This window comes from Rattus rattus, chromosome 15 (assembly GCF_011064425.1).
Source record: "Rattus rattus isolate New Zealand chromosome 15, Rrattus_CSIRO_v1, whole genome shotgun sequence".
Lineage (NCBI taxonomy): Eukaryota > Metazoa > Chordata > Mammalia > Rodentia > Muridae > Rattus > Rattus rattus.
The window spans coordinates 33528742-33544237 of record NC_046168.1 but is presented as its reverse complement, the minus strand read 5'-3'; the positions used below and the strand labels follow the sequence as shown (position 1 = coordinate 33544237).

At 36.7% G+C, this 15496-nt stretch overlaps 1 protein-coding gene across 1 annotated transcript in view; it reads right to left on the bottom strand.

Annotated features, from left to right (window-relative positions):
- The window catches only part of Esco1 (establishment of sister chromatid cohesion N-acetyltransferase 1), a 51764-nt gene that overhangs the window by 14425 nt on the left and 21843 nt on the right, over positions 1-15496 (bottom strand). The window contains 5 exon segments of the mRNA XM_032885333.1: positions 655-744; positions 5524-5655; positions 8708-8822; positions 11660-11723; positions 13810-13921. Of these exon segments, the coding sequence (XP_032741224.1) occupies positions 655-744; positions 5524-5655; positions 8708-8822; positions 11660-11723; positions 13810-13921 (513 nt within the window).

Genomic DNA, 15496 nt, shown 5'->3' with positions numbered 1-15496 from the left:
CTCCTTTCCAGATGACATAGTCATAAATTAAAGACATCCAATTGTAAACCCTATTATAGCAAGTAAATTATTCCCTTGTCATTCTAGACATTTTACCATGCTTACTAGAGTGTAACTAGGCTTTTGGATAAATAACTAAACTCATACCTAATTAAGAATGTTTCATGAAAATCTAATCTAGAAGTAATCTAGAAGACAAGAAAGACATATTAAGTGTATTATTTGTAAATATAATTTATGTTTTTTCTCTTTTTGCATTCGTGGTGATTAAACTCAAGAGGCTTGCACATAAGTTTATGCCATGGCCCCTTTCAAAATATTCTATAAGACAAAACAGTGCCATGCTTCATTATCTAATTCATTCCTCAATAAAGTAAATTTTATGACCTACTGAAGACATAATTATGCCTTCCATGTAAACACTCGCATTATTCATAAGGGATATTCAATCTACTTCATATATTTTATATGTAGTAAGGTTTAGCGTAATATTTCAGTTCATTTCAAATTAATTGTATTCATTTTTTTGGGTGGATTACCTTCTTTAAATACTTATTTATTTTCAGAACTTGTATTTAATATGCAAAACTTGCAGTGTATTATCCTCTTAACCATAGTCCAAGTTTTCTGTATAAAATTTTACTGAAAAGTTACCTTTTTCAGGGCATACTTTGGATCTTCAGGGAGAACCATTATTATCCTACCGTCAGGATATTCAGCCAGAATTCTTTCTTTTTTCCAGCCCTAGACATAAAAGAATGGATTTTATGTATCATACTTTATTCATTCATGCACAAAACAAAAAGTACATCCACTTGTCTAAAAGTTGCAAACATGAAAAATACAGGTTCATTAATACTTAACTAACAAGGCATGATAAATTATGTTTTGTTACAGCAGATTGAACAAACTAATTTCTAATTCTCATTTATAGATATGCCATACCACAAATTTTCTAATTTATCATTTCCCATCTTAGCAAATTTTGAAAATCACACACCAAAAAAAAAAAAAAATTTACAAAAAAAAAAAAAAAATCAAGCCCCTTAAAGTCAGTGATTCCCAGAAGTGAATGGGTAACTCTCCCAGATTCTGGATAAAAGAATTCAGCTCTTAGATTTTGTTGGAACATGGTCACCTCCACAAATAAGCCCTTGTATTTATGTCTGCCATGCCAAAGACCTCCAGGAGGTTTCAGGTGAACTGATTTGCATGCAGCAGCCCACTATGAAAGGAACAGCTTTTACTCTTATTGATCACAACTATCAAAGCCACAAGAAGGAGACTATAAAAAACATAACTACCTTCTAAGAATCTAATAGGGAAGTAGGCTACGTTGTGTGTATCTGAAGTTAAACATACTCAAAAAAAGAGGTAATAAACTCTTCTTCAGATCCACACTCGTGGTGATTAATGAGCAGAACCTGCATGAAAAAAACAAAACAAAACAAAAGCCACTTAAATCTAGTAAGATGGGACTGAACCAGAGGTTAAAACTAGGAACTTTGAAGTTCAAAATGATTACAGAAGAAATGAGCCCAAGTTTTACCCAAGCAATGTTATGGACAGAGGCCTTTTAAAAAGCAATTTGTATTTCTTTTTAGGAAAAAATTCTTTTCTAAAATCACCTCTAAAAATATAAAAGCTCAATAAAGAAAAGAACAGGTAATTTTTTGATATTCTATGGCAAGGCTGAAAGGATACAAACTGGTTTTCTAAGTTATCTTTTTGTTTTGTTTTTGTTTTTTGGGGTTTTTTTCTTTTTTGATGGAATAGGAGCAGGATCTTAGAGACAAAAATTGCTAGTAACAAAGGTCAGCATACATAAGATCATAAAACAAGTATTTAAAATTCAATATCTGCTTCAAAAAATAAGTATTCAAGGACAAGTAAAACTGAAGTGACTAAATTGAATTAGGGATGGGAAAATTATCTCAAGATTAAGAAATCAGGCTGGAGAGATGGCTCAGCACTTAAGAGCACCTGGTGCTCGTGTAGAAGACAGGTTCGATTCCCAGAACCCACATGGTAGCTCACAACCATCTGTAACCTCAGTTCCTGGAGATCCAACAGGAAGGCACATTATACACATCACACATACAAGCAAAACATTCATACACATAAAATAAAATAAATAAATCTAAATTATTTAAAGAGTAAGAAATCAGATAATAAAAAGCTCAGTCAGAATCACATACATATTTGAATATAACTAAACAATTTTTAAAGGCATAAAAGATAACACTTCTTTTCAAAAAGAAATTTACATTAGCATTCCTTCTTAAAAAACTTTTGAAACCAATCCATCTTCTACAATATGAAAGAAAAGTTCTTGGGTTTTGTTCTTTAAATCAAACCATAGAGTTTGGGAGGAGGAAATCAAACTATAAGTTCAATAAAGAACTGCAGTTTAAATAATTACAAACTATATAAAATTTCAAATTATACATACTTCCTGAACTGAATTCCTAGAGACAGTTAATATGCTTCCTATTACTTGCCTTTAAAAATAGTAAAACTGGTACAATTATATTACATACCACAGACATTAAATTTTGTTTTAATAACAAACTTTTCTTGTGAAATAATTATAAATGTGCATGTTTGTCTATGAAAACCATCACAATTAGATTAATTTTTACTTTAAATATAATTGTTTTGTCATGTACCAAACTAAGCCTTTGTATGTAACAAGGAAGTGTGAAAGACAAAATTACTATTATCTAGACTTCATTGATCTTCACAAGCATAGGACTAGTAGAAATTTCTGTAGTAAAAGTTTACATTTTTGTTGTTTTAAATATTTATTTCATGTGTATTTCTTGCTGCCCTAAGAGGTTAGAAAAGCATGTTAGATTCCTTGGAAAGGTAGTTAATGGATGATTGTGAACTACTGTATGGGTTCTGGAACCAAACTTGGTTCCTCTGAAAGAACAAGTGTTCCTAACCAATGAACCATCTCTCTAGCCCCAAGTTTTGATTCTTGGGAACTAGTAGATATAGTGATCTGATAGCTTTGGGGAAACTACTACAACTCTAGATGTGTTTCCTATTCTAAAAAAATCTAGAAAATGGTTGTCATCAAAGGGTAGCACAGAACAGCCACTAGGTGACTCAGGAGCATCCATTCTCTTCTTACTAGTATGTACAAATAAAACCCATGTACCATTCAGCTAATCAACAAAACATTCCCAAAGTACAACAATGAGTACAAGCATGCATAAGATAAACAATCACACACTAACTTGAAACACTCGTGCAACTCAAGAGCAGTGAATACTTTGCTAGTATCTCTAATCTTGACTCAGAGAATTTGTGTTGAAATTTGTCTACTGGGTAAAAGTGAGAGAGAGGTGAAGGATATGTGTTTAGAGAAATCCACCCAACAGCCACACCATGTTTGCAAATATGTCGTTCTAGTATATCTATACTTCTCACTTTCAGCTGTAAGCATATTATACAACCCTAGCTACCAGGAAGTATTTTCAAAAACCTAAATTTTCATAATCTAGTCATTTGAATGCTATAAAACATTTTATATTTTCCTTTTGTTTTTGTTTTGAAACAATGTCTTGCTGTATAGACCAAGCTGGTCTCAAACTTGTAGATCTGCCTGTCTCTGGCTCTCACTAACATATCTGCCACATTTTATATTTCTAACTGACACTTCTCATGAAAACCCTCATCTATCTATGCTGACAGCATGCTAAGTAAATGTTTCACCCCTAGCACACTAGTTTGGATTTTGTTGTTGCTGTTTTGCTTATTGGGACAGGGGTTTACTGTGTAGCACTGACTGTCCTAGAACTCACTCTGCTGCTGTAGAGATCCACCTGGCTCTGCCTCCCAGGTGGTGGGAGTACAGGTGTGTTACATCTTAGTTTGGATTTCTAATAGCAACTAACAACTAATGATTAAATTTTCCTTGTTTTAACTGCTTAAATATCTAAAGACCGGAAATTTGTTTTGTTTTGTTTTGTTTTGTTTTAAAAATCGGATCATAAAAACACTGAGTGGTAGACACACCAATGCAGCTATAAAAATTCATCAGTGCAAGGCACTAGGAAAGCAGAAGCAGCAGATCTGAGTGGGGGCAGCCTGGTCTACACAGTGAGTTCCAGACCAGCCAGAGCTGCACAGACACCCTGTATCAAAAAACTATAACCAAAAACAAAACAAAAATCCTAAATGAACATGAGAAGTAAACAATTTAAATTGAATATGAAGGATGTGTATCAGGTTTGTGTATTTTGGCCCTAAACATTCTATGGTTTACTACCTAGCAGCAACACTTTGTTTTCCAGATGTAAGACTATTAACACCCAAATTAGAAAGCCTAACTTGCAAAGACTAAATCAACAAGCCATAGTCTATATCTACACAAATTATACTTATTTAGTGAGGCTATAGAAAGGAGTGTATGTAGAAATACATATGAAATAAGAAATACAAAGGATAAGCCAAGTAGGGAACCAAAGAAGAAGGCCTCACCTAGCCTGGGTAGGAGTAGCACTGGGTCAATGATCAACCCTTCAACCATGAAGCAATGAACAGAAACCATTCAACTAAAGCCAAGTACATGAATTTAGATGAGGCTATCAAGACCTTTAGGTGACTCAATATCTAGTACCTGATGAAATGAATTGGTGAGCTCAGTTCAGATATCCTGGAAGTCAGTGTACAGTACAGAAGGTAATGTGAAGAATAAAAGATGCCATTTCAGTTATAGATAAATAGCAATTATATTAAATTACCCTTTTAATATCAAAACTAACACATTTGCTCTTTTCAGAGGCAAATATTAAACAAACCTATTATGCTTAGATGCATTTATGAGAAAATTTATCTTGTACCAAAATACATTTTACATTAAACCATATTTACTTTATAATATTTGAAAAAATGTGCTAGAATTTTTTTTTAACTTCATAAAGACTATCTCTATTAGCAGCAGAATCTCCAAAATCAACTATTTGGTAAAATATACACTATCAATCCCCAAATATAAGCTGAACTATGCCACAAAAATATTTACTGTAGACTCATCCTACAGTAATTGTGTCAAAAGAAAATTTTAAGAACTACAAACAAGCTAAATAACCTATATTTAAAATCACACAGTATCAACCTGGGGGGATAAATTCCTTGGTTTTTATATTTGATTTTGTTTTAAAAGAAGTCACTACCTATGTGTGCTTTTTTATTATTAATCTCTAAAATCAAAAGAATTTCAGTGACATAAATTTGGCAATTCAGTTCATTAAGAACATGACCTAGGAGCTGGAGAGATGGTTCCAAGGTGAAGAGCACTGGCTGCTCTCACAGAGGACTCAGGTTCAGTTCCCAGCACCCACACGGCAGCCCATCAATATCCAGGGGATCTGACACCCTCTTCTGACCACCATGAACGCCATGCACACACAGAGCACAGACATACACCCATACACATAATGGAAACAGAAAAGAAAGAACGAACCTGACCTAACTTCCTGCCACATGCTTCAGTTCACAAAGTCTACTTACCACATACTTTACAGCACTTATAAACTGGTTGTGGAAAAGCAGGTGCTGGGTTTCATCTTCTGGATTTGAAGCTGTATAAAGCATTCCACAGATATTACAGGACACTGCTCCAAATCTTTTGTGTCCTGCATCCTATTTACAAAAAAACAAACAAAAAGTTTTCTTCCTTGCCAAAGTAACTATTTCTGATTACAGCCTTCAAACCTATGACTACAAAGTGAGAACTACTTAATTTATGAGCAACATTTAAATTTATGACACAAATTAAGAAACTGAAGTCTAAAATCTGAGTGCAGTAAAGCTGTCTCTGTCCTCCACATGGACACAGTTGTATGTGTGCACATTTGTGTTCTCTCTCTCCCTCCCTTCTCTCTGTAATAATAAATTAAAATGTATCCTAAAAAGCTGGTACACAAGCATGAGTCTCAAATCCCAGCCCTGGAGTGTGATAGCCATCCAGTCTAACTTAACTGATTAGCTCAATGACAGACCCTGACTCAAAAAATAAAACAGAGTGTGACTAAAGACACCTTTGTGACTCTGTCCCTCATACACAGGCACTCATATATTCAATGCATAAATTTTCCACTATAATAACCTATTGACTTATTCAAGAGCATAGTACTTTCAAAAGAACTGAGAAAACTTTGTTTTCAACCTTCATTGAAAGGTGGCAAATAATAAATAATCTATGCAGGAGCTAATATACGTCATCTTAAATAGTTACAAACTAGAGAAAATAATGTACTGAGAAAGGTGGCAAGTAATAAATAATCTATGCAGGAGCTAATATACGTCATCTTAAAATAGTCACAAACTAGAGAAAGTAATGTACTGAGCACCCACACGGAGGAGGAAGAGAACCAACTCCCACCAAACGTCTTCTGACCTCCACTGAGGCACTGTGGCACAACTGTCTATAAGCTTGCACCACGCACGTGTGCGCAAACGCACGCACGCACGCACGCGCACATACATAATTTAAAGGCATACATAAACTTATTTTCTCTGTTCTTCAATTGTGCAATTTGAACTAAAGCAGCTACTCAAAGTTTCAGAAAAGGATCTTACCAACCTCACTACTAGTGTGTTATGTACAACTAGGGTTAAACAATAAATAGAAATCAACCAAAAGTACAAGACTGCATAAAATTAAAGGGAAATTCATTCTAAAGGATCCAAACTATCAGCGAAACATTACCTGAAACTTATTTCAGGTAGTATTTTTCTTTATGAAACAGGTTCTCAGTATGTATCCCTAGCTGGCTAACCTAGACACTCACTGGCCTGGGACTCATTAAGTTGACTTGACTAGCCCTAAAGTCTCAGAAATCTGCCAACCTCTGCTTTCTGAGAGCTGTGATTCAGGTGTGTGCCACCATGCCTGCCATTTTTAATTTATTTATCTACTGTCTAACAAACTCTAAGCTCAGTGCAAGCAAATGTACATAAAAATAATTTTCTTAAACATATTTAAATATATTTTGGTAGTATCTGTTTATATTCAGGCTGTTTACAAGAAACCTCTTAACTTCGTTTCATTGCAAAACTAAAGTATATCTTACCACTCTCTCCCCTGTGACTCTCACACAGTCACCATTCTGCTTTCTTTGCCCTTTACATAAATAAATCCATGCATGGTCCTTTGTCTTTTTGTGAGTGACTTACTTCACTCACCATACTGTTCCCAAAGTTTATCCATGCTGCATCAAGTGTAAGGACTTTTCTTTGTAGGCTGATAACTAACCATTGTGATTATATCTTATCTATCAATGGATAGCTACCTTGCTTCTATCCTTTGGTACTGTAATAAACATGACACACAGACATCATCATTTGTACTAACTTCCATGTCATTTTAATATTTAAATAAACTTCTGAGGAAAGCAATTCATCTAAGGAAAAAATAGATGCAAAAATAACTTGTTATGACTAAAACTAGGACAAGGAAACTAAAATATTATTTATTTTAGGAAGAGAAGACTATAATAATATCAAGAATGTTTTCTCTAATGAAGACATAATGACCAGTCTCTCATCCAGCAGAACAAGATGACCAAAGGAAAGAAGGCCAAGGGGAAGAAGGTAGCCTCGCCCCTGGGCCATAGTAGTCAAGAAAAAGGAGGCCAAAAAGGTGGTCAATCCTTTGTTTGAGAAAAGGCCCAATACTTCAGCATTGGGCAGGACATCCAGCCCAAAAGGGATCTCACATGCTTCGTCGAATGGCCCCGCTAATATCAGGCTACAGAGGCAAAGAGCCATCCTCTACAAGTGGCTCACAGTACCTCCTTCCATTAACCAGTTCACCCAGGCCCTGGACAGGCAAACAGCTACTCAGCTGCTTAAGCTCGCCCACAAGCACAGGCCAGAGACAAAGCAGGAGAAGAAGCAGAGGCTGCTGGCCCTCGATGAGAAGAAAGCTGCTGGCAAAGGGGACGTCCCGGCTAAGAGACCACCTGTCCTCCAAGCAGGGGTCAATACAGTCACCGCCTTGGTGGAGAAGGCGGCTCAGCTGGTGGTGACTGCCCATGATGTAGACCCCATTGAGCTGGTGGTTTTCCTGCCTGCCCTATGTAGAAAGATGGGGGTGTCCTACTGCATCATCAAGGGAAAGGCCAGGCTGGGGCGCCTGGTCCACAGGAAAACAAACACCACTGTTGCGTTCACACAGGTTAACTTGGAAGAAAAGGGTGCTCTGTCTAAGCTGGTGGAAACTATCAGGACCAATTAAAATGACAGATACGACGAGATCTGCCACCATTGGGGAGGCAACTTTCTGGGTCCTAAGTCTGTGGCTCACGTTGCCAAGCTGGAAAAGGCAAAGGCTAAATAAAGAGCTCGCCACTAAACTGGGTTAAATTTACACTAAGTTTTCTGTACATAAATATAATTACAGAATTAAAGAAAAAAGAGAGAGACATGATGACCTAAAACAAGTTTGTTTTGTTTTTTAATATACATTGGTCTTCGTCTGCATGTATATCTGTATGAGGGTGTTGCATCTTGGAGATACAGTTGTAAGCTGCCATGTGGGTGCTGGAACTGAAACAGGGTCCTCTGTTAGAGCAGTCAGAGCTCTTAACTGTTGAGCCATCTCTCCAGTCCCCTTAATTTGTATTTTAAGAACTTTGAGTAAACAATTCATTTACAACAATACTTTAACATAGGTAAATTGTATACTTACTATAACCAGCTGTTTTTCATCCACTTTCTCTGAGTCTTTCAGTTTCAAGGACTTTGGAATTGTTATCTCTAGATTAGAATTACACTTCAGCTGAGAATGATTTAGCAGTGTATCCCTTTAAAAACAAAGAAAGGGAGGAAGAGGGGGGAGGGAAGAATTAGATATTATAGATACATATAATATCGAATAATTAAGACAAGAACACATTTTCTATATAAGAAATTTCAATTTCATGGAGGAAAAAGATAACCTTAAAAATCAAGACGAGATTTGTGTATATTTAGTCCAGTGACAGAGTATATACATAAGGCCCTAGGTTAGGTTCAATGACCAGTATCAAATTTAAAAAGGAAATTATAGCCAGGTGGTGGTGACATGTGCCTTTAATCCCAACACTTGGAAGGCAGAAGCAGACAGATCTCTGTGAGTCTGTGGCCAGCACAGTCTACAGAGCAAGTCTAGGACAGCCAATGCTACACAAAGAAACCCTGTCTTGAAAAACAAAACAACAAAAGGAAATTATAAAAATTAAACAAGACTAAAATCTACTTAATAGCTTATCAATGGGTTGTAAACAGAATGTAGTATATATAAACAACTGACATGTGCCAGTATAAACATATGTAGCTTTTTGATGCATGGGCAGGCCCTAGAGGTCTGCATCAACCCCACAGAGTTCATCAATCCTGACTCTTTGGAGGCAATGATCCCCAAAGTGAAGTGGGCAATACTTGTGCAGGCAGCAAACACATTAAATCTGCCCCAGGTACCCAAAGAGCCAAATGAGGACTATGAGCATGATGAGAGGTTTTTGAGCAAGGTGTACCATGTGCTGCTTGAGGTGCATATGTTGGAGGTCACACTGCTGTGCCCAGAGTCTGTCTTTCCACTTTCAGAAACAGGATCCGAAAATGCTGCTGAGTAACATAGGCAACCCAGAAATAACCTTGCTAGCCATTCTGGCCTTCTGTGACTGTCTGTATCTGTGGTGGTACAATCTGTTAAACAGTCATGCCATGTATGACACAGACCCCTCTAATGACACATAGAGCACAGTGTTCTTTTTCATCAAAGGTGTGTGAGAGAGGAGAGAGAGAGAGAAACAGAGACAGAGACAGAGAGAGAGAGCGAGCGAGCCTGCCTAGAGATTATGTTACATGATAGAAAAAGTAAAACATTTTATGGTCTCACATATGGAAGCTAAACAAGTTAACCTCCTAGAAATAGTGGTTGCCAAAGCTAGTATCTGAAAAGGAGAAATAACTTCTAATATGCATAGAACATCAGGCAACTGTGTATTTCAAAGTAGCTATGAGAGGATTGTCAGTATTTCCAACACGAAGAAATGACATGTGCTTGAGGTGATTACTACACCGCTTACTCTTATTCAATCATTACATATTAGATACCTATACTCAAAGACCTCAGTGGATCTCATGAGTTTGTATTATGTCAACTAAAACTTTTAAAGCTAAGAAGAAAAGAAAGCTCCTAGTTATCAATAAACAAAACTGCAAGACTACTATTGGTTGAATGGCTTAGGTTTTATCACTTCAGTTTGTCCTACAGACTATTTGATGATCAGGCAAATAGGTCAGATTTACTTACCTGGCATAAAGAAAGAACACCTTATTTACTTAAAACACTCTAACATATCTATAATACCTAGTATTTCAAGGATTACTGAAAAAACAGCTTTCTTAATTAAACACTGTTACCAGCAGCATGAATCAGAAAAATGGTGAAAGTGTGTAAATGTAGACTACATCTGATAGGTAGGGATTTATTCCAAATGGCAAAGACATTATGTCTTCACTGAATAAATCAATTGAGCACAGTGTCCATTAAGTAGACAGCTGCTGAAGAGATTAAAAAAAAAAGAAAGAAAGAAAAACTCTGAAGAAATCCTTAAGTGGAAACTTCTAGGTCTTTGGAAAATTGATTATGTCAAATGATGTTTTGCTGGGGCACACAGCTGAAAGGATGTTTTGACATAGCAAGCACATGAAAGGAAGTGAAAGGATCTATGATGGAGTATAAATACCACCCCACAGACAATGGGAGATGAACACTAGGCTTTGGTTTGCTCCGCCTCACTATACTTTGCTAAAGACATACATGTATTGGTTCTCCTTACATACCATTGTTGAACTCAACTTGTGGTGACTCTGCCATTGAGAGAAACTCCAAGAACTGCTCGTGAGGTTCCTGTGGCCACTTGCCACCTCTACAGCCTTGCTTTAGGCTGCTTGGTGAGCCTGTCAATTTCTTCAAGATTGAACTACAGCTGCCTAGTGTCTGCTGGCTGAAAGGACTAGACTGTAGCTGCTAGTTCGTGCCGGGTGTCTGCCTGCTTAGAGGACTGGTTTGTGGCTGCTGATTCATATTTGTTGTTCGCTATGGGACTAAACTGCTGCCCAAGAAAATCAAGCTCACCTCCAAAGAACTATTGCTGAACAGGTCCACTTCCCCCATATCCTAATAACTTTCTCTTCCATTACCTTCTGCTGGGTGGTGGGCTAGAGGAGAGGTTGACCCTTATTAAAAGTAGGCTGCAAAACATTTATGCCTACAAAATCCAAATGTAAAACTTAGATATGGTAGGGAGTGAAACAAATAGACTCAGAGTACATTACCTTTAGAGACAAAAAGAAATAAAGCTACTACATGAATAGGTATAGAAAAAGTTCAAGGGTAGTGGTAGCCCCACCTTTAATCCCAGCACTAGGGGCAGAGGAAGGTGGAGCCCTAAATTGAGGCCAGCCTGGTCTACAGAAGAAGTTCCAAGTCAGACAAGGCTACACAGAGAAACCCTATCTCAAAAACAAAATAAAACAAAAACAAAAAGAAGAAAACAATTAATAGCAACAAAAAAAGTGAAGATTACCAGCGTTAACATTTTATAGTAAGTCTCTCTAAGAACTAATGCCCTAAATTACAGTGGTAACTTACCTGTTCTTTCTGTTGATAGATGCTTCATTACTGAGTATACTGTGCTGCTGATTAGGAGCTGAACCTGTCATTTAATAAAGCACATGGATTGTATAGCAAAAAGTTTAAAAATACTCATTTATTTTTAAATAAATGAATGTGCATTTCATGCCTACAAATATGCCTATGCCTTCAAGACCAGAAGAGAACATAAGATCCCATGGGACTGGAGTTACAGATAGTTGTAAGCCACTAGGCAAGTGCTGGTAATTGAACCTGGGTCCTCTAGGAAGAGCAGCCAGTGTTCTTGCTCTTAACTACTGAGCCATCTCTCCAGTACATTATCTTAAACATTTTAATAGCTCTCATTCTACTGGAAGAAAACACACACACACACACACTCTCTCTCTCTCTCTCTCTCTCTCTCTCTCTCTCTCTCTCTCTCTCTCTCTCTCCTCTCTCCCCCTCCCCCACCCCCTGACTGGCCTGGAAATCAGATTCACCCACCTCTGCCTTTCAAGTGCTGGGACTAAAGGCATGCATCATGATACTTGGCCAGAATCATTTTTTTTTTTTTTCTTTTTCTTTTCTTTTTTTTTTTTTTTGGTTCTTTTTTTTTCGGAGCTGGGGACCGAACCCAGGGCCTTGCGCTTCCTAGGCAAGCGCTCTAACCACTGAGCTAAATCCCCAACCCCCCAGCCAGAATCATTTTTAATTAAGCATTTATTACACTAAAGTTTCTTTAAGATTTATTTTGTGTTAATGAGTGCACGTATATGTATATATGTAAGTGTACCATATACATGCAGTGACCAAAGAGGACAGGAGAAGATATTAGACCCCTTGAGCTAGAGTTATAGACAGATAGTTGTAAGTCGCCATGTGGTTGCTGAGAACCAAACCTAGGTTCTCTGCAAGTGTTCTTAACCAATGAGCCATCCCTCCAGCCCCAAAAAGTTACTTTATTTTAGTAAAAGTAGCCATGAATGTGAAAGGGGGCATGAAGGGGCATATAGGAGAGTTGGAGAGAAGAAAGAAAAAGGGGAAATGATAATAATTAAAATCCCAAAATTTATCTGAAATTTAAAATAAAACATCTAATAAAATTAGAATCTCCCTTTTAGAAATTACTTTTCAAAAAGAAGCAGAAAGTTCTGTATGATACAAACTCAGACTAAGGACCAGCAAAGAGATCTAGTAGATTCAGTTTATCTTGTAATTTCAGAAATCATTTAACAATTATTAAACTCTATGGAAATAAATGAAAACATTTTGTTTAAAATGTTTTTTTTTAGAATCTTAACTATATAAGTAATTAAATTCAATAAAGGTACTTTATTTTTATATAAATGCATTTCCCATAATTGTATTACACTCATCCATCCACTACTTGAGTAAACTGCAGGCACTCAGTAACAGCTACAAGTTCCTGACCACAGCATCCTACTTCAAGTGTATCCTTCCTTTAGAGGAAATAACACAGAGAGCTCTAGATCCTCTGTTGCTTCATGTAAGCATAGGTGAGCAATACCCATCCAACAGTTCCTCTAATATTAAAAATCACGAGTTATTAAAAATAAGGCATTTTGAACAGTATAAATTGAAAACCTGAAGCATAATTAAATCTTTAATTCAAAGACAGACTCAATGAGTACTGAGGATTAAAGGGAAAAACACACAGTGGTAAAGCACAAATAACATATAAAGTCAGAGGATATACCCAGCTTAAGCAATTTAGAGAGCACTTCTCTAGAGAAAATCAAAGTAAGAGCTATAGAAACCAAAGAATTTGCCGTAGGCAGGCCAAAGATAGCATTTAGGTACTGCCACAAACCAGTCAATAGAAGCAATTAATGATAGAATTAATGATAACCAAATTTAAAAGCCATAGTAAGGGCTAGAGATGACTCACTGGCTAAAAACACTCAATGTTTTTGCAGAGGATATAAGTTCAGTTCCCATCACTCACTGCAAGGTCTAGTTCAGGGGATCTGCTGCCTTCTTCCAGGACATATACATACATGTGATGCAAAGTGATACATAAATAAAAGTAAAATAAACCTATTTTTAAAAATATAGATGGTCAACAAGCCTGTTTCCCACAAAAATGTTCTCTAACAGTACTATGGCACTGACCACTGTAAATTCAAATAAAAATCTCAAAGTATTACCTGGAAATTTTCTGTCCCCATCAATCCTAGCTTGACTGAGAAGAGTTGAGACAGCAGCAGTGTTTTCTAGTGGATTAGTCTCCACCTCTGACGCTGAACATATGCTGAAATTCTGAACACATAGAATTTCAACAATCTTAAGTCAACCTCTGGAACTTACCCTAATCATTTTCAGCAAATTGTGTCTGCTAAAAATGTTCTTAAGCTAAGTCATTGGAGTAACCCTTACAGATATACCACTACGTCCACATCCATGATCCTGCCACAGTTTACCCTCTTAGCATCAGTTACCATTAATTCCATGATAAATTTAAAACATCTCACTGGATCTTTAATCCCAGCACTCAGGAGGCAGAGAGGTCAGCAGCAGTTAGTTCAAGGCCATCCTAGGCTACATAGGGAATTCTAGGTCAGCAAAGGCTACACCTCAAAGCACCAAAACAAAATTTAAAAAAATTAAATTATCGTCTACAGTCATCTAGCTCTATGCTTTTGCTCAGAGTTCAAGTCTGAACTGTACACACCCACATAAACATGTTAAAATGACAGTATTTTTATGTAATAAACTAAGTAAAATATATTAAAATTAATTTCTCTGTTTCTTTCTGCTCTATTAATGATTTCAACATATAACTTAAAAATTAACGTCTTTCATGATACCTTCCCCAAATTTTCCCAATTACTATAATCATCTACTTTCTCACACTTTCTATTTTAATCATTTTACTCATCGACAACTCTTTTTAAAAAACATATAATTATCTTTTTATTACCAAGAACCTTCAATTCATAACTTTATCAAAGCAGATAGCCCATTAGTAACAAGAATATAGAATCAACTTTGAATCTCTGTAATTATTACAATGAACATGTAAAACTACTTTTGGGGGTGGGAGGGGCATGTAGTGGTGTGTATGGGTGTGTTTTTGGAGGGTCCACATTGAGTGTTAGAGCCAATGCAGTACAGAAAAAGGTGTCAGATTCCCCTCAAGCTGCCAGTTGTGAGCATACAGATGTGGATGCTGGGAACCAAGCTCAGTTCTTCTCCAAGAGCAGTATGCATTCTCAGCTGCTTGGCTCTGCAGCCTGTAACACTACTTGGTTTTTAAAAATAAAAGTAAAAGCAAGAAACAAGTGTGGTGGCACTTGGCTACCATCCTAGCACACACCCAGAAGGCTAAAGCAGAAGGATTCTGAGTTCAAGGCTGGTGTGGGCTACATGGCAGGACCCCATGTCTCAAGTCAACCTCACACTTCTCTCCCAAAAGTCAATTATACTGAAAAAATTTTAATGAGAACCATCACATTATTGGTGATTCTTCCTTCTACTAATGTAAATTGATTTAAGATAACCAAGCTTTAAAATTCTTATCTGAAACTAAGGAAATGGCTCCGTAGTTAAAGTCTTTGTTGAGGAAATATGAAGACCAAGTTTAGACTGCCATAGCTTCTTAAATGCCACAGGGAAATGGCATAGAGATAATTCTAACCTCCCAGAGGCAGAGACAGGAAGATTCCCCAGAGCAATCTGCTTAGTAAAACCAACTGAACAGACTGGATTTGATTGAGACCTCACTCATTGAATAAAGTAGAAGAGTAACTCAGGATGATTTTCAACACCAATCACAGACCTCCACATGTCCATACATATGTAAACATACATATATACACATTAAAAATAGGGGGA